At 48.6% G+C, this 17,359-nt stretch overlaps 2 protein-coding genes across 3 annotated transcripts; one reads left to right on the top strand and one right to left on the bottom strand.

The window, feature by feature from the left end:
• Positions 1–336: 336 nt before the first annotated feature.
• LOC135378225 (YLP motif-containing protein 1-like) lies at positions 337–8,018 on the bottom strand. Of its 2 annotated transcripts, none has more exons than XM_064611179.1 (3): positions 7,927–8,018; positions 5,530–5,678; positions 337–5,453 (listed from the first exon to the last, which is right to left on the bottom strand). In XM_064611179.1, exons 2-3 carry the CDS (start codon positions 5,639–5,641, stop codon positions 445–447), a joined length of 5,121 nt encoding a protein of 1,706 aa, XP_064467249.1. In that variant the 5' UTR covers positions 5,642–5,678; positions 7,927–8,018; the 3' UTR covers positions 337–444. The 2 variants fall into 2 exon arrangements, with proteins under 2 accessions (XP_064467249.1, XP_064467248.1); XM_064611178.1 differs by having other exon boundaries at positions 337–5,468.
• A 3,553-nt stretch (positions 8,019–11,571) lies between these two features.
• On the top strand, positions 11,572–16,714 carry LOC135378226 (uncharacterized). Its single transcript, XM_064611180.1, has 2 exons — positions 11,572–11,702; positions 12,250–16,714. The coding sequence occupies exon 2, from the start codon at positions 12,287–12,289 to the stop codon at positions 16,631–16,633; it is 4,347 nt and encodes a 1,448-aa protein (XP_064467250.1). The 5' UTR covers positions 11,572–11,702; positions 12,250–12,286; the 3' UTR covers positions 16,634–16,714.
• Positions 16,715–17,359: the final 645 nt, after the last annotated feature.

Raw genomic sequence — 17,359 nt, forward strand, 5'->3', positions numbered from 1 at the left:
TGCAAAACCCAATTCAATAAGCGGTGTCATGTGGTGTAAAAGGTTACACGTGAAAGGCTTTTTTCTTAGTCAAATCTCCCGGGCTGACCTATTCCTGTCAATGTCATTGTCACTCCCGAATTACTCTACATTTTCACACCGCTCAATGGACTCTGATACTGCTACGCGTCGTAGTTGCGATGCACGCCAAGGTTCCCGCCTAATCCCGCCATTCAATTCGCCTCAGAAAAGATAATTCCAGGCATCCTTGCATGATGTAGCCCATTCAACCGGAGTTACCAGAACGGGTTGCTAATGTCTGCTGCGAGCAACGTATCGTAATTAACATTCCGAGCATAATCCACGCAAGGCTTTAATACGTTCCGCTTTCCTTCCATTCAACGGTTTCTCCGTCAGTACCAGAAGGAGCCTCCAGAATCTTCGAGTGGAAGCAATTGTAAACGTTCATCTGGGACCTTGCTTGCTTGCCGATAGGCTCCGTTTGCTGGTCGAAGCGCTTTGTTTGCCAGTTGATGAACTACGCTTAGACGGCTGGGGCGCTTGCTCATGAGTAGACCGACCAGGGTAAACCCAACTAATAAACTTATCATACAGGGTGACGTACTGCACTCTCAATGGATGGTCCTCCTCCTCTTTGCGCTCTTTAGGTAGCAGGTAGACTACTTTACACTGTGGATGTGGTCTGTGTGGTTCCTCAGGTTCAGGTTCCGGAAGAGGAGGAGGAGGCGGTGGTGCGACCTGCAGAGTCATGAATGCATAGGAATTGCACATTTGGGGTGCATCGTAATTTGGATCGGTGATGTAATCCACATGCCTCCTCGTCATCGCATCTTCATCCTCTTCTTCCGACGATCGAACAATCCTTGTCTTACTGACTATTTTAGCGGGTCCAGGTTCACTTTTCGACAGTTCGAAATAGTGCACCCGTTGGTTAACCGTACCTGCCCAATCAGATTTATACGTCTTAGGCGCCGGGTTAAGCCTCTTAGAGCTCTCGGGTTTCTCCTCCTCGCTATCGTCCGTTTCGTCGTCTTCAACGCTCCTTTCCGCGTGTCGTGAAGGTGATTGTCGTGAAGGTGATCGTCTTGCAACTTTGGCTTTGCTGTTCCTTTTCTGCTTAGCCCTTTCTATGCATCTCTTGACAATCCTCTCTTCGATAGATACAGAGGAGTGGATATCGACATTATACACGTTGAAATTTCTGGGGTCCCATTTTGGCTGTTCCTCTGGCTTTGCATGGATGACCTCATGCGCAGAAGGGCCGCTTAAACCTCGGTCGGACGTCGCTACCTTGGGTTGTTCTGGTTGTTTATGTTCATCGTCTGGTGCGGGTGACTTGTCACGCCGCTGGGGTTCTTCGACAGGGGGTTCGTTGTCTTTAGAAGGTTTGTCTGGCACACTAGGGGTGTTTGGGGGATCGTCGTTTGGTCCTTGGGGACCTTTAACAGCCTGTGGGACCATCTTCGAAAGTTTCTTTTGAGGACACATCGTAAATGTTGCGGCAAATTCGGAGTACCTGTTCACGTGTATTTTTGGAAATTTTTTTGGCTTCTTTGGGTTGAGTTGAGTAACCTCCCTCGGTATCAGCATGGGTGGTCGAGGAATTTGTTCAACAATGATTTGAGGCTGACGTGTGACGACGATCACTTTTTCGGTAGACCTCCGAGGTGGTGGTGGCGCAATAATGTATATTGGTCGAGGAGGCTTTGGTGGCTTTGGTGGGGGAGGCGGGGGAGAGGGTGGAGGAGGTTCTTCTATGATGGTCTCAGACAGGTGTATACTTACATTAGGCTCTTTGGGCAGTGACTGTGAGCAGTTACACTCAACATCAGAAACGTGCGAACGTGACCTCTGCGATACATTCACACGTTCGATTTCTTCGATTGGCTGTTGGTGTTCTATGGCATACTCCTTTGACCGCGTACGACGCTGTACAATTTGGACATCGCTTTGACTACAGCGAGGGCTTCGACCGTCTGTGCAATACTCTCGTTCCCGAGGATCCGATGTTCGTTTAAAGACTTCTCTATTTTCTCTCCACTCCCTCCTGTCTTCTAAGTCTTCTCTTTGACAAGTGGCTCTGTCGTCCTCGTAGTCGTCTCGGGGTCTGGAGCGCGACCTTTTTCTGTGGTGGTCCCGCTCGACATCGTATTGGTAACGAGCCGGCCTGTCATCCTCATAATCATCATAGTCATCATAATCGTCGTAATCTTCCTCATAGTAGTCTTCGTCCTCATAATCATCATCACCTTCTCGGTTTCGTCGTGAACGATATGTGCGCGAAGTTCGCTTGGGTAAACGTTCACGCGATTTCTCTTCGAACGCCGCAACCTGACTTCGAATGCGGTGCGGAGGTCCTTTTCCACGGTCCTCTACCTTACGGCTCCACCATTCCGTAGTGAGTTTCTTAGGTTTTTCTACCGGTGGTGCAGCAATAATTTGAGTAGATGCCAAAGCTTGTACATTCGTGCTTTGCGTGACAAATGTGGCGTCATTTCCGGACGCTATTCCTTGATGCTGCATTGGTAACCAATGTGGCGTTTCACGTTGGTACACCCCCATAGGAGCCTGTTGCGCAAAGGGTTGAGGCTGAGGTGGCAGTTGTAGTGGTGATAGCTGTGGTTGACGAAGTGATGGCTGCATTTGATAGAGTGGATATCGGGGCTGCATCACACGCGAGGTCGTCGGTGCTTGTAACTGGAGTGCTTGTTGCTGTGGTTGGTCGAGTTGCCGACTATGTAAATGACCTTCTTGCGAAATCTCAACTGTGAAGTCATGTGTGGCTACGGCTTTGTCATTATGATTAGGTATAGTTGTACCGCGATCGTTCTTTTCCCTGTAACCTCTGGAACGATCTCTCATGTCAATTTCTCTTCCAATTCCTATGTTCTCACGTGCGATTTCGTTGTCCCGGTTACGCTCCCTTCGTCTCCTCCTGTCTTCGTCGTCGCGTTCTTTTTCCCGTCTCAGCTTCCGCTCTCTTTCCATGTCTTCTTCCCTTTCTAGTTCCCTGGCACTCTTCTTTTCTGGCAATTTAACTTGCATAATGAACTGCTGCATGTTCCTCCCTCCTGAAACTGCTGGCTGTAAGGGTTGTTCTTCAGCCTTCTTGCGCCTAGAGCCTTTCTTTGTAGACTCTATCTCTCTCTCGCCGCTACGACTGCTTTCGTTGCTTTCGTCATCTTCATCGGAGTCACCTTTCCTTTTCTTCCTCTTCTTTTCTGTTTTCTTTGCCGACTTTCCATCTGAGTCAGAACTCTCGTCTTTCTTCCGTCTGGTTTTCTTCTTCGGTTTTTCGTCAGATTCCTCTTCTGCAGGACCTTCCTTCGGTTTCTTCTTCGTGCTGTCCTCTTCTGCTGGTTTATCTTCTGTTTCTTCATCCTGCGCTTTGGTCTCTGAAGCTTTTTTCGGCCCATCTTCGTCATCAAAGGACTTTCGTTTTGGCTCCTCCTCTTCAGCTTTTCCTGAAGTCTTCCTTTTCGTAACTAGTGGATCCTTTGACTGTTCATCGTTTGCTTCCTGTTTTGCAGACGAAATGTCTGGCTTGGGGGCTTCTTCAGAATCCTTTTTGACACCACCTTCCGCCTTTAACTCTTCGGGCTTCTTAGAAGCCTGAGCCGCCTTGGGGAACGTCTGCACCTCTAGGCTGTAATCATCTGCTCTCAGTAGTACAACGTTTTTATCTGCTTCTGGAAGAGCTTCACCTCTTCGGTCGAACAGAGCCAGCTGCTGCTTGATCCTCTGAATAACCCTTTCGGCCCTACTAAGGATGCCGGTACGTTGTGGGGGGGCCGGTGATACTTGGCTTGGTCGTAATGCCGGTTCGGGTGCTCGTGCCGCCGCTGATGCTGGCGTAGGCGGATTTAATACCTCCAGGGAAATTGAAACTTTTGGCCGTGTTATCTGAACCTTCTGAAGCTCGTCATAGTCATAAAGGTCTCCCTTTGGTGGTATTTGAAGGTGAATTTGAGCTCCCGTGCCGACGTGCGTCTGAGCAGAACCAGTTGGACCCATAACGCGAGGTGCAGTCGAGACGGCTTGTTGATAAGCAGTTTGCGGAGGCACTTGGCCCATCTGCTGGCTCATATGAGTAGCCGTTGAAGGTACGCCTTGTTGAGGCAGAATTTGTGCAGGAGACATTTGTGTTTGCATTCCTTGCTGGGGCACTTGCATTTCTCCAGGAGGCATCCGTGGACTCATCTGTGGAGGAATCATTGGTGGCTGCATCTGTGGAGGGGGCATTGGTGACTGCATCTGTGGAGGGGGCATTGGTGGCTGCATTTGCGGAGGAGGCATTTGCGGAGCCATCTGGGGCGGTATCTGCTGTTGCATTTGAGGCAGCATCTGCGGGGCCATAGGCGATGGCAGTTGCGGCGGCATGTACAGTGTTGCTTGAGCTAACTGCGCTGCAGTAGGTTGTGCGTTTAACGTTGGTGGGCTCATCTGTGGAACGCCCATTGGGAATGCAGGCATAACACCAAGTACACCGCCGCCCGTAATAACACCTGCAGATATGCTAGGCGCAAGAGCTTGCGAAGGGACTGGAACATTTTGAATGAAGGGTCCTCGTACCCCTTCCTCGTCGAAGAACCGCCCCTCAGACCGTCTTAAACCCGCCTTGTACAGATCTTGAGCGGCGGGATTATTAAAAAAGTCTCGAGGGCGATCACCGCGCAAGTCTTCAAAGTCTCGTTGTCCTCTAACTTCCCTGTCCAAGTCATATCTTTCCCTTCGATCAAAACCATCCCTTTCTGGGCCCCTACGGTCATCCCAATCTCTATCATATCTTCTCTGATCATCCCTGTCTCTGCTTCTGCTGCGTTGTCTGTCTTTGCTACTGCGTCTTTTCCGGTCATTGTAATAGTCGTCATCGTCAGCCTCATCAGATTTTGGCCTTGTTTGAATGTACATTTTTGCACTAAGAACTTGGCCTCCAACAACTTCCTCATATGTCTTCACAGCAGCTAGGTATTCCTTCTTGTTTTTGCCAGAATCTTTGAACGGTATATTATCAAGCATCTTGGATATCCGATTTCGCAATTCTGAGTTTTGGCGAAGGGGGGGTATTGCAACTTGTCCCGCCGGAGGTTGCTCGCCCGTGGCAGCGTCTGGAACTGGAGGAGGGGCAGCCCCATCTGCAGGTGGGGAAGCAAGAGGTACACCATCTGAAGGTGGGACAGCAGCCGGTGCTGCGCCGTCTGCTGGAGGTGGTGCTTCTGGAGCTGGGGGTGCTTCTGGTGCTGGGGGTGCTCCTGGTGCTGGGGGTGCTCCTGGTGCTGGGGGTGCTTCTGGTGCTGGGGGTGCTCCTGGTGCTGGGGGTGCTTCAGGTGCTGGGGGTGCTTCAGGTGCTGGGGGTGCTTCAGGTGCTGGGGGTGCTCCTGGTGCTGGGGGTGCTCCTGGTGCTGGGGGTGCTCCTGGTGCCGGTGGTACTTCTGCTGTTGGTGGTGGTGCACCTGCAGCAGGCGGGCCTGTGAATGACAATGAAGGCGACAGTCAGCGCCTTAGTATTTACTAGTAGTAGAGCATCACCTGGAGGTGGTGCTGCTTCAGCAGCAGGTGGCGCTCCCAAAGCAGGTGAGCCTGCTCCAGGGAACGCAGCTGGAGGAGCTTGGGCCGCGGTAGGAAGAGGCGGTGACGCCATTTTATATTATGTTTTCACCTCAGTTCAGTATGATGACCTGGGGCAATGCGACAAAAAGAGAAATAATTACAATGTGTGCGACGTTAAGAGCACGAGAAAACCGTGAAATGTACACGAAATCTACGGGCACGTAAACGCAATTCAACACGTTTTTATACAGACAGAAAGTAAATCTCGATGTCCTTAGGCATTATTTCGTCATGTGATAGTTGACAGTACGGCTCGAAAGTGATTCCACGCTTCTGACTCCCCCACTCAAACGTTGACCTCGTGAGGTAACGTCGCCGCATATCCCTGCAGGTTCCATATGGCGTGTCAATGTAGGCTATTGAGGGATGTTCGCATGTTTTCTGTTGTACACAGTGAAACCATCCAAACCACCAGAGCAAAACGGATCACACACTCTACCCTCTCCTGTACCACCATTATCGTTCCTTTTCTCCTTTCACACCCGCCTTTTCTTATCCCTTTGGTGCATTGAGCCGCAATGTCCGTTGCCAGTCTGTCCAAAGCAGATGAAGTCCCAATAAGACCGAAACAACTGACCGGTGCTGGCACGGTAACGTTTCATTTAGAGCTCGTGTATTACGGTGCAGCCATTGAGCTTCGACTTCCTCTTGCTTCATATAAAGGGTGCTTTATAAGCGACACCCACGTTTCCTGGAAGCTATGAGAGCAGCACAGATGACGTTTCTGCAGGCGGGTCCAACGCCAAGGCGGCAGACATTCTGCTCTCGACATACAGAGTGTCCGTGTAACCATCGACATAATCTTTAATAGGGAAGTGTCTTCTTTTAATAACATTAAATGGCTATATATTCTTAGTCAAGTGGGTCACCTTATGGTTGCACTAGCGACCTCTTGGGGCGTTAATTTCGACTAATGAACTTTTTTAATGATGACAGAAGTACAGCGCTATAACAGCCGCTGTTCTCTTTGGTGCGCTGATGCCGTTGCAGTTTTCAGAAAAAGGATCGAGCCAATATAAGACGAGGTGATGGCACCGGAAACAAACGCTGATTTGTAGGCCATTTTTGCTGCCAGAAACGTGTTTTTTCCCTTAGTCTTAAATGCGATGGGGGGGGGGGGGGGGGGAGCAGCAACTCTTGTTCGCCCTGTCGTTTAAAGGCAAGGGAAACGCGTGTTTCTGGTGGAGCGACGAAGATTAACACAACCAATCACTCAGCCTATCAATAAGAAAAAGGGAGTGTTGCGTAGTCTGTATAGAGGCAATGGCATGACTCTATCCTATGGTGTCAGCACGGCTCCTGTAACTGCCCTCATGGTAGCCCGTAGAAAACGTGGGACTGGCACTCCCAAAGAGAAAGTTCCTTAAAGGCAAGCCACGTACTTCCCTGAAATAGTCGTTACAGCACTTTACGATCGCCACTGCGATTGCTGCCGGAAAGGCATGACTCTTAGCACAGGAACTGTGAAAAAAATGGCTAAGAAGCAAGCGAGCTGGTGAAGATGACGCATGATGTAAAACCCCGAGACTAGGGAACACGAAGGGACAGACGCAAACACGAAGTCTCAAAACAGACTTCGTGTTTGTGTCTGTCCCTTCGTGTTCCCTAGTCTCGGGATTTTACATCATGCAACAGGAACTGTGTCGTGTACCACAACTGTGAGCATTCTCAGTAATACAAACCGAAGCAAAGTGAGCTCAGCAGCCAAGCCATTCATTCAAAGCTCTGGAATAACATTAAAACTGGCCTCGATATGAGAACCCAAATTTGTGCATATTCACTCCTTACTTGCGAGGAGTTTATAGATTGAAATTTGCAGTTCGTCCGTTTTTTGTCTGTAATTTCTACCACGACGTCCTATGATGTGAAATGACGTCATACAACACAACGCGACGTACAGCACGCTAGAAGCGAGAGTTGAGCCGAAATACGAAGTAGCGATGTTAGTCCCGGCCATGGGCGTACCGAGAGGGGGACAAGGGGGCCGTGCCACACTCCCCCTTGGAGGTCACTTGTGACAATTGTGCACTCCTTAGTCATAGGTCCCCATGATTTTTCTCAGATGTCATAATAAGAACCTCTGAACAACCGCACAGTCCGCAGCGTCCGTCTCCAGGAAAAGACGTAAGGGGGTTGCATGCTTTGCCCCCCCCCCTGGAAGCACTTTCCTCCCCCCGCCCCCTTGGAAAAAATCCTAGGAACGCCCATGGTCCCGACTACTAGTAATCGAAGAAAAGGAAATTCCTTTAGTATGGCATGAACGTGGCCTTTTTTACATGAGAATGAGGAAATGTCAAAAATAAGTGTCTGGCTTACTTTGAGGTGTTGAATTTTGAAGCGCCCCATCGGAACAACACCACCTCCAACGGTGCAATTTTGGAAGCACTGGCACCAGCCAGAGCTCGTGGAGGAAATGGCGATGGCGATTATAAACAATATCGTCACTCGAGGACAGTTTCATTACCTTGAAAAAACTAACAGGCTGTCATTTTTCTCGCAGTATATACGGGAAGATATAATTATTCAAGCATGTCTTAGTGCAATTTTTACCATACACTGCGTAGTTGTATATTATGTCAGTCGGTAAAACGCATTGCAATGCCCCGTCATCTTCACAGTTTGCGTGTGAAACACGAGGGACTTACAAATCGGCTACACCAATGTTGAACCTTAAGGTTAGAACATTATTTGAACACTGTTTCAACACATAGAACATTATTATACTTACCCACTATTAAAGCATATATCAGAAAATGAAAACGACAAAATAAGTTATAATAATAATAATTGGGGGTTACGTCGCGAGACAACTGAGATCATGAGCGACGCCACACCGTTTCCTCGCCGTTGAGACGCCGTGATGGCCTCCGCGGCACGGCAAAAGGAAATTGAGACATGTTCAGCCGTGCCGTGACTTCGCCCACTCTCCATCGACCAATGGGCGCTGCGCATGAAAACTGCCGGCGCGTGACCTGTTTAGCCATGGGAGAGAAGGAAGGGAAGAAGATACGATAATGAAAGGACCCATAGAAATCTTAAGAAATATGCTAGAAGGAAACCTCCGAAACTGAAACTGCATGAACGTACGGGCGACGGGAGCGCCATACTGAATCAGCTACTGTTGCCGCGGCGCATGAAAAACAGAGGAATCCAGTAAGCATACAGCAAACATAACGCTAAAAATGTTTTTGGAACAGTAACACACCACCAGAACCCATAAAACCGTAAGATGTATGAAAACGCATACACACACACGCGCGCGCGCGCGCGAAGAAACAGACACGACACGGACGCCACATGGGGACGCCGTGTCCGCCGCTGCCGCTGCCTCAACCAGCCTTGACTACAAGTTTGGATAGGGGCGGACACTGACAAAATATGTAGCCGACGGAAGCAGAGGAGCAACCGAGCAAGTGTTGCAACAGTTTTTGGAACTGTGGCTGTTTTCACGGGCTGGAAATACACGACGTTTCCTCGGCTGATTCAATATGGCTGCCTCCGAGCGCATGCATTGAGAGAGGGAAGAGCCCCGTTCAAGTTCTTTGCTCTCGTCCGATCCTCCTCTACCCCGGCTTTCCTTCTAGCCTCTCTCCGTAAGATTTCTATGGAAGGGAACCCTGTTGTTCGGGAGATCGGGCGACCACGGCGGGCTAAGAGACTGTGTGAAGAACGGCGAACTGCGGCCGCAGCTGGACGACGTTCCGTTATCGTTCGCCGTCCCCGCCGTCGCCGTGTGTGTGAACTAGCCGTTAACGTCCCTCGCGGAAGACGGCGTGTCTAAGCAACTTGTAGACAAAATAAGTATACAAAACTACAATAAGTATATCAATGACTGGCGACTTACGGTGTAATTGGCCACATTTACCTCGGCAAAGTTCAAAACAGGACCAGCAGTGATCAAGGAGTCACCACGATAGTAACGACCGAAAACAGTTCCACGGACGTTGTACATTTAATGGAAATTGCCCCCCCCCCCCTCCATATTTGAAGTCACCCTTTAAAAGCGTTAAAAACTAAAGACATAAAGCTAAGACGGCAAAATACCGAGCTCTCGGGGTTGTACACCACAAATACATCTGTCGAAGCAGCTGATTTTAAAAATCATATTCAGGGATCCGAGTGATTTGTCTCATACTATCGCCCGTTGAAGCGATATTACGAACATGTTAGTTGCATCATAGCGTGTGAATAGCATATGTAAAGCGCAGAACGTTCTTACAGCTGTAGTGTGAAGGTCTCATAAAATAGGTGTCACATTTCTGTGCCCTTGAAACACACTATGCGAATTTTTTGTTTTCAGTTTTCTTCAACGAGCGATGTACCACCGTACTTTCGCTTGTAGTGTTTGATACAAAGGCATTCGAACCGTTTTGACCTGCTACTGTTACACAGAAACTTATGAACACACCTATAGAGCCACGTTGATCACATCACTTGCTTTCTCAATTGAATCGCTCGACTAAAGTGCGTCATATTTTCTTGACTGCAAGCTGTCAAAGGAGTACACGCAACGAGACTGGCTGTCAGGACGCGAAATTATCCTCTTGCGTCTTGCTCCAATCACTCAGTTTGAGCTAATGGCACCAGCATTCCGGATTAAAAGAAATCTCGTTCATTAAAGGAGCGCTGAAGGGCCCCTCAATAACTTTTTCATGTTTGGTTGCGGCGTCACAGCGTCATTGTAATTGTGCAACAAATAACTTATGCTCTTACGCAAGGAGGATTATCCTAGCCGCCGGCAAGCAGATCGCTCGGAAATAGCACGCCGCCACCACCATTATCCTAGTCGAGCTGAGCACGCGAGAGGAGTCTTTGATGTTGACTGATTGAGTGAGCTCTGATTGACTGAATCGATAGATCGATCGACTGATCATTGAACAACTGATAGATGACTGATCATTGGTAATGATAACAAATGATTATTGATTAATTGATTGATTTGATGTTTTCTGGCTCAGCAACAGCAAACGTCATAATGTGCCAAGTCTGTGGTCAAGGGTCTTTGATGTGCACTCCTTCTAGAACCCCCCCCCCCCTTCTTCAGATACCCTGTAAGTGAATGAGTGGTGTTGACGTCATTCCATAACGTAAGGAGTCCTCCAGGTAAGGCCGCACCGCCAACGACTGCCTCCTTAGGGCGGTTTTGCCTATTTATTTGCACAGTAACAAAACATCGTACAGCGAATATATTGTGCACGGTGGCGATCCTGATAGACTGCTTGATGAATGAAGCAAGGTTTCGAGCAGTTCTATGTAATTGACTAAATGCCTAAAAGTGAATTTGATATGGTTACATGCCCTCTTGCAACGTGCCGCCAACCAGGCAGGCGGACCGCTCGAAATCTCCACGTCAACCCCCCCCCCCCTCTTGCAAAGAAAGCCGACCTGGCCGTGTAATCCACCTGTAAAAATGGCATCTCTGCTGCTCCTATAGCCTTTAGAAATAAATTTCTATCTATAAAACAATACCCTGTAGGTATTAATCGCTTTACCAACACTAAACCAATTAATTACTCGAAAAATCAATAGTGTCGACGCGTTCCTTCTTTTTTTTTTTTTTACTTCTTCTTCTTCTTTTTTTTTCTTTTTTTGGAATAATTTTCGCTGCAGGTTCCGATCGGTAAAACAGGGGTTCCGAAAGCAAACGAAATAAAATTTAAAAGTGAGGCGTTTTACGTAATTAATGAGCGTATGCAGATGAGCTGCTGACTGCCCAGTTCTTGGTCGATGTCTCAGGGATGCTCACTAAAATAAAGTTTTTCGATATAGCGCCACCTGTTTACGAATTATGTTGCCGGAAGGCCTTCGTGAAACACCCGGTATATCTTAAAAGGCGAAACCGTTACAAAAAGAAAAATGAAATACGTGAAGTTAACGCTGTATTCGGGCAACAAGAGCAATTCTACCCCAAACAAGTGGAGGTTCTAAACGTCCAAGCCTGGCCGCCAAAGGTTATCGACATCGACATTAGCACGCACCACAGGGCGTGCATCGCACCGTGACCGTTGGTGCAGGGATGCCCTTCCAAAATTCTGACTGCACTTGAACTGCGTTGCATTCGGCGAAGCTACAAAATTTCAGCACACAGCTAAGTAAGCTTCGAATCTGTTTCTGTTCTCTCTCTCTCTCTCTCTCTTTCTTAACATACATTACGGGAAGTAGATACCCCTTTGCTTCTACGCAAAGTCAGCATTCAAACTATTTTGATTATCGTCACGCTAATTAATGCATCCTGTGAGATATGCAACAAGGCAATCTATCACCAGGTCCACACCTGGTATACTCCTCGCCCCATTGAAATGTGTTTATTTGGTGCCAGTACGTTGAGGAGTACAATCAACGCTAATGACGCAACTAAAACAATATTCGCACACGTAAATATACTTATGCATTGTAACCAGAACCATGAAAAGGGTTAATAATGCACGCTTCGTATATTCTGAGAGTACACGTAGGTCACACTACAAATGACAGCATTGAGGGCCCGAGAGACCCGATCTTAACATACACATAACGTGTGATAATTTTATCTTCCAAGTTTTCACTGTCAATGTCACCTTCACCCTGTCATATATCCAACGATTAACTTTTCCTTGCACCGTCCCTATACCATAACACAGTGATCCCTATGTTGTGCAGGTAAACGCCCTTTGGTGAATTGCAAAATTTTGAAGCGATGGCGGAAGCGCCGCCACCTCCATCACAGCTAGCAGAGGGCGGTCCGCCAGCCAATGCTCCAGCTCCTGACGGCGGACCTCCAGCACCGATTGGTCCTGAAAGCGCCTCACCACCTGGAGCCCACAATGCAGCCGAATTAGCATCCTCTGGAGCTGGAGCTACAAATGCTGTTGGAGGGATTGTATTACCTGATGCAGTTCCTCCTGCTCCGAGCGCAACTTCTCCTGGTGAGGCACCCGTGGCGTCCACTGCACCTGTTGGGCCTCCCACAGAAGGGATCCAACCAGCTTCACCAACGGCCTTTTCTCCACCCCCTACTGGAGAGCCTGCGACGCAAGTTGCGCTAACAGTTGCCTTTCGACCCTCTGCTACCTCGCCAACTCAGGTCGCGCCACCGGGACAAATGCCTCTAGGCACTACTGTATCACCATCTTTTATGCCCACGACGTCTCAAGCAGAGGGACAGTTGGCGCTAACACCTGCTCATAAATCATCGGAAATTGAAAAAAGGATATCAATTATGCTCGATCGTATTCCATTCAATGACGACGGGAAGGCCACGAACAAGAAAGAGTATCTCGCTGCCGTCAAAACATACGAAGAAAATATCGGCGGCCAAGTTGTGAAAGCAAAGCTATACCTTCAGTCGAAACCTGAATCCCACGATGAAGCTGATTATTACGACGGAAGAGGTAGGAAACGAAGCAGAGAACTGGTTGATTACAGAGGACAAGAAAGATGTAGGGATGAGTATGATCGAAGTGATAGACGCGACTCTGAGAAGGACTTCTTCAATATAAGAAGCTCTGGTGCAAATTTCCGCCGTCCAGATGATTTCTTTTGCGACGAAACAAGCCAAAATGGACGGATGAGGTTCAACCCTGCGGCTGAGGAGCTGTACAGGGTGGGAATAGACCAACCCCCTGAGGCGAGGGTTCGCCTTGATATGGGGTATAAGGGGATGGTGCTTCGACGACCTGAGGAGATGGAACAGGCCGGTATGGGCTACGAAGGAGTAGGTCGGCCTCGCTATGCAAACATGGAAAGGCAACACGAAGTAAGGTTTTATGAGGATAATGACAGAGGAGTTGCATCTTTCCCTCAAGGATACGATCTTCAAACTCCAGACGCAGCAAGCTTGCCTTTTACGGTTGTGAACGTCCCATCTATGACATACGTACCAATGTCTCCTCCACAAATTCCAACAACGGTATTAGGATCACAACAAATGGTAGATCTGCAAGTTCCGATCACGCAAACTTCAATTCAGACAGTGCCTCCACAGCTACTCGTTCCGGGTGCAGCACAAATGGCATTGCAAATAGCTGCACAAACAGTACCCAATGCTCTGCAGGTACCATGTCAGATGCCTCCTTATATGTCTCCACAAATCGAAGCGATGGCCCCAAATGTAGTTCCACAAATTGCTCAGCAGGTGGCCCCAAGTATGGCACAACAAGTGAGCCCCATCATGACAGCACAGATGGCATCCCAAGTTGCACTACAAATGCCTCCGAAAATGACTCCTCAGGTGGCTCCGCAAGTTGCTGTACAGTGCCCTGCACAGACATCTCCACACATAAGGTCACAGATGGTCTCTCAGGCTCCCCTATCAGCGCCGCCTCAAGCAAATCTAGACTTTGAAATTTCTCTCACTCAACTGTCCCCAAACCTTAGGAGTACGCCGGTGCATATGACAGAGCCTGCACCCATACCAAAGACCCCTTTTCATCCAGGATTTGCAATTACACAAGGAACGTCGACAAGACAAGTCAATCACACAGGCGTGCCAAATCGATCTAAAACAGTGACAATTCATCCAGGACCGTCTGCAGTTACAATTGAGGCTTCAATACAAGCAAGCGTGCCATCTTTGCAGGATGATTTTGATGGGTCTCAGAGCGAACCATCAAGAGAGAAATTATCTCCTGACACAGCAAGAGGAGAGCTTTTGTCCGACACGAACCAAAATGCACCTCTCAAGTCGCCTACGTCCGTTCTACCGGAAGGTAGCGGTATTCTGAGCATAGCTGAAAGGGTCATTCAGAGGATAAAACAACAGCTGGCAGGTTTTGACGGCAGGCAAGATTCGTCTGTATCTCTGCATGGCGACAAATCTGTTTTCCTAAAAGCTGATTACCAAAGGCATCGTGAAGGAATATCACATGGGCCGCCTGACCTCATGAGTGTACCACGTGAGGACAGTAGCGTATGTAAGCCGACAGAGGCGAAGTTGGGTGAAGGAGTTCAAAAGGAATACATTGCATCAATTAAGAGAGTTATAAAGGCGAATTACGTGAGCGACGAGTCCGTAAACATGAATAAGGCTGACGAAGGTGAAGGAGGCAGGACGTTGTCAGGAATGGCGAGGGAACGGTCTCCGGAGACCGCCTCAAAAAAAGGAAAGAAACAAACAGAAGAGGAAAGCTCAGAAGAGGATGTCAAGGACGAGGGAACGCGGAGGAAACGGAAAGGAAGAAAGAAAGGAAAACGAAAGGAAGACGATACCTCTGACGATGAGGATAACGAGAAACGGTCAAGGAAAGGGAAGAAAAGACACGCAAGAAAGAGGAGCTCAGTTGAAGAGGACGAGGATAGCGACATGCACAGGACAGAACGTGGGAGGAACTCTGGAAGCAGGACCTTCGCAGCATCTGCCACTGCTGGCGTAAAGACGCAGCGATTTCTCATGCAGTTGAACGTGTCTGACAAAAACGTGAGAGATACGCAAAAAGAGAGAGAAGAGGAAATAGAGGAGGAACGAAGGCGAAGGATCGAAAAGGAGAGAGAAGAGGAAATAGAGGAGGAACGAAGGCGAAGGATCGCAAAGGAGAGACAAGAGGAAATAGAGGAGGAACGTAGGAGGAGGATTGAAAATGAAAGAGATCTCAGAAAAGAACAAATATATAGGGAAAGAAGGAAACTCATGGAGATTCAACAAGAGATAGAACGGGAACGCGATAGGCAACAGTTGGAGCAAGCAATAGCAGAAAGGGAGTCAGCTAGAGAACAACGAAGAAAAGAAAGGGAGCAGCGCGAAAGAGAGAGGGAAGAATGGGAGAAGGACAAAGTACAGCGACAGAGGGAGCTTGATCGCTGGGAAAGAGAACGAGATGAAAAACAGAAAGCTGATGATGTGAAGGTGCGTGAACGATTGAGAAAAGAGAGAGAAGTATCAAAAGGCAATTTGACTGACGCGTACAGCAAGTTAAGAGAAGGTGAAAAACCAAAGTCTAGTTTAAGTGCGGCCTACAATCATAATTTTACAGTAAGAATTTCTCCTAGTCGAGAGGCCGATTTACGCCATCAGCAGATGAGACACCAAACAATGCAATTGCGAGTACGGTCGCCTCCAAATTCATATTTCATGCAGCCACCACGATTACCCATGCAAATGTATCAACAATCAGCACAGCAGCAACAATACGCAACACCGACTCAGCCCTTCCAATTTCCGGGGCCCTGCCTGAGGCTTCCAGCCGCAGCCCCGTCCGGTGGGCCGTATTACCGAAATGTAATGGCAGTATCATCTGCTGAGATAGTGAGGGAACCCATCCCAGGGTCATCAAAAAACACATCAAGGCAGAAGAAACTTTCAACAGAATGGTGGAGTCGAAAGAGAGACGACCGCGAAAAAAGGACGCCATCGACTGTCCGAAGTTTCAGTGCTACATCACGCAAGTCGCGCGAGGGCTACCAAGACACGGGAAGTCGGAGGTCTACGTCCCGTCATCGTCGGAATAGGAAACGCACAGATAACGATGACGAGTACGATGAGGAAAGTTCTGAGGAATACAACGATGAGGAAGACGACTACGATGACTCAGAGCCTCCTCGGAGGAAGCCAGACCGTGATGAATACGACTATGACAGGTCGCGCAGCAGTCACAGTATCAAGAGTCGGGGGAAAAAAGATCCAAATGCTCGTGCTGATCGCAGAAGACCGCGGTCAACGGCCACTGATATCGAACGCACAGAGAGGCCAATGGACTATGCAATGAATGTGAAGTTGTCCCATAGCCGAAGCAGAGAGCAAGAAAAAGGAAGAGGGCGTCTCTTGCAGCAGTATGATAGAGAAAACGGGTTTCCGTGCGCAAGTCAGACATTGCACATGGACGCTAAGCGCCAAGAGGGGGAACAAGATGGCACTTGGAAGTTCACCGCATCCGCAGGCCAACCTAAGTCACGTGAGTCACCCAAACCACCGCCTAAGCCTCAACGGGTGAGGTCGCCAGCTCCGCTAGTTAGAGTTACCAGCAAGTCAACGATACTTCATGAGGATGATGTTGAAGAAGACAGCCTTGTTCGTGTCACTTATTCACCAGGTGGATCGCGCCGTATCTAATCAGTGGCGTGATGCGCCTTTGGAAAGGCACCTTCATGGCGGATGAAAGCAAAAGTTTGACTTACTCTAATAAATCCTTTCGGGCACACCTGTTTTCGGCTTATTCGAACACTGCTCGTATACTACGGAAAATAACGGTTGGTCTGGGCACAGGACTAGAACGGCGACAGGGGCAAATAAACTGGTAATATGGCATGAATGCTGGTGGGGGAACTCCGGTTTGAAATCCAGTCGTTTTCCCCTGCGGCCAGATTTGGCCCCAGCGTTCGGTATGGAGGCAAGAAAGGTATCCTGTACAATCTACCGGTTTTGATACAAAACATGACCACATGCACCACGCGAGTAATGCCGGTCAAACGCCGGATACCAGAGAGGTGTGGGAGTTACTGAAACGACGTAAGCTTGAATGTACTTTTGAAAGCATTAAATTACAGGAAACGTAGTGGAACTCACTAACAACTAAAATTATTCGTCAAATGTAATAGAGTTGTTCTGGAATTACCTAAGCTATGTGCACCGTACATCAAAGCGCTAAAGATAATTGACGCTGAGCTCCGTTCGGGATACCGGGATACGGAATACAGCTCTGTTCGGGATGCCCATCCCGTTGAGTAGGCAAATCTGACACGTCAACGCAGCACTAAATGAACCAGTGTCTCACGCACGCCTGCTGCTTAAATTTTTAAAATACAGTTTCGACTGCCATACCTAACCCTGGGGGAGGAT

This window comes from Ornithodoros turicata, chromosome 1, assembly GCF_037126465.1.
Source record: "Ornithodoros turicata isolate Travis chromosome 1, ASM3712646v1, whole genome shotgun sequence".
Lineage (NCBI taxonomy): Eukaryota > Metazoa > Arthropoda > Arachnida > Ixodida > Argasidae > Ornithodoros > Ornithodoros turicata.

Bases quoted from the DNA above. Each gene is read 5' to 3' on its own strand.
- LOC135378226 (XM_064611180.1), top strand. From the start codon at position 12,287: ATGGCGGAAGCGCCGCCACCTCCATCACAGCTAGCAGAGGGCGGTCCG.
- LOC135378225 (XM_064611178.1), bottom strand. From the start codon at position 5,641: ATGGCGTCACCGCCTCTTCCTACCGCGGCCCAAGCTCCTCCAGCTGCG. The intron at 5,469-5,529 runs GTGATGCTCTAC...TGTCATTCACAG, and splicing joins TGAAGCAGCACCACCTCCAG to GCCCGCCTGCTGCAGGTGCA.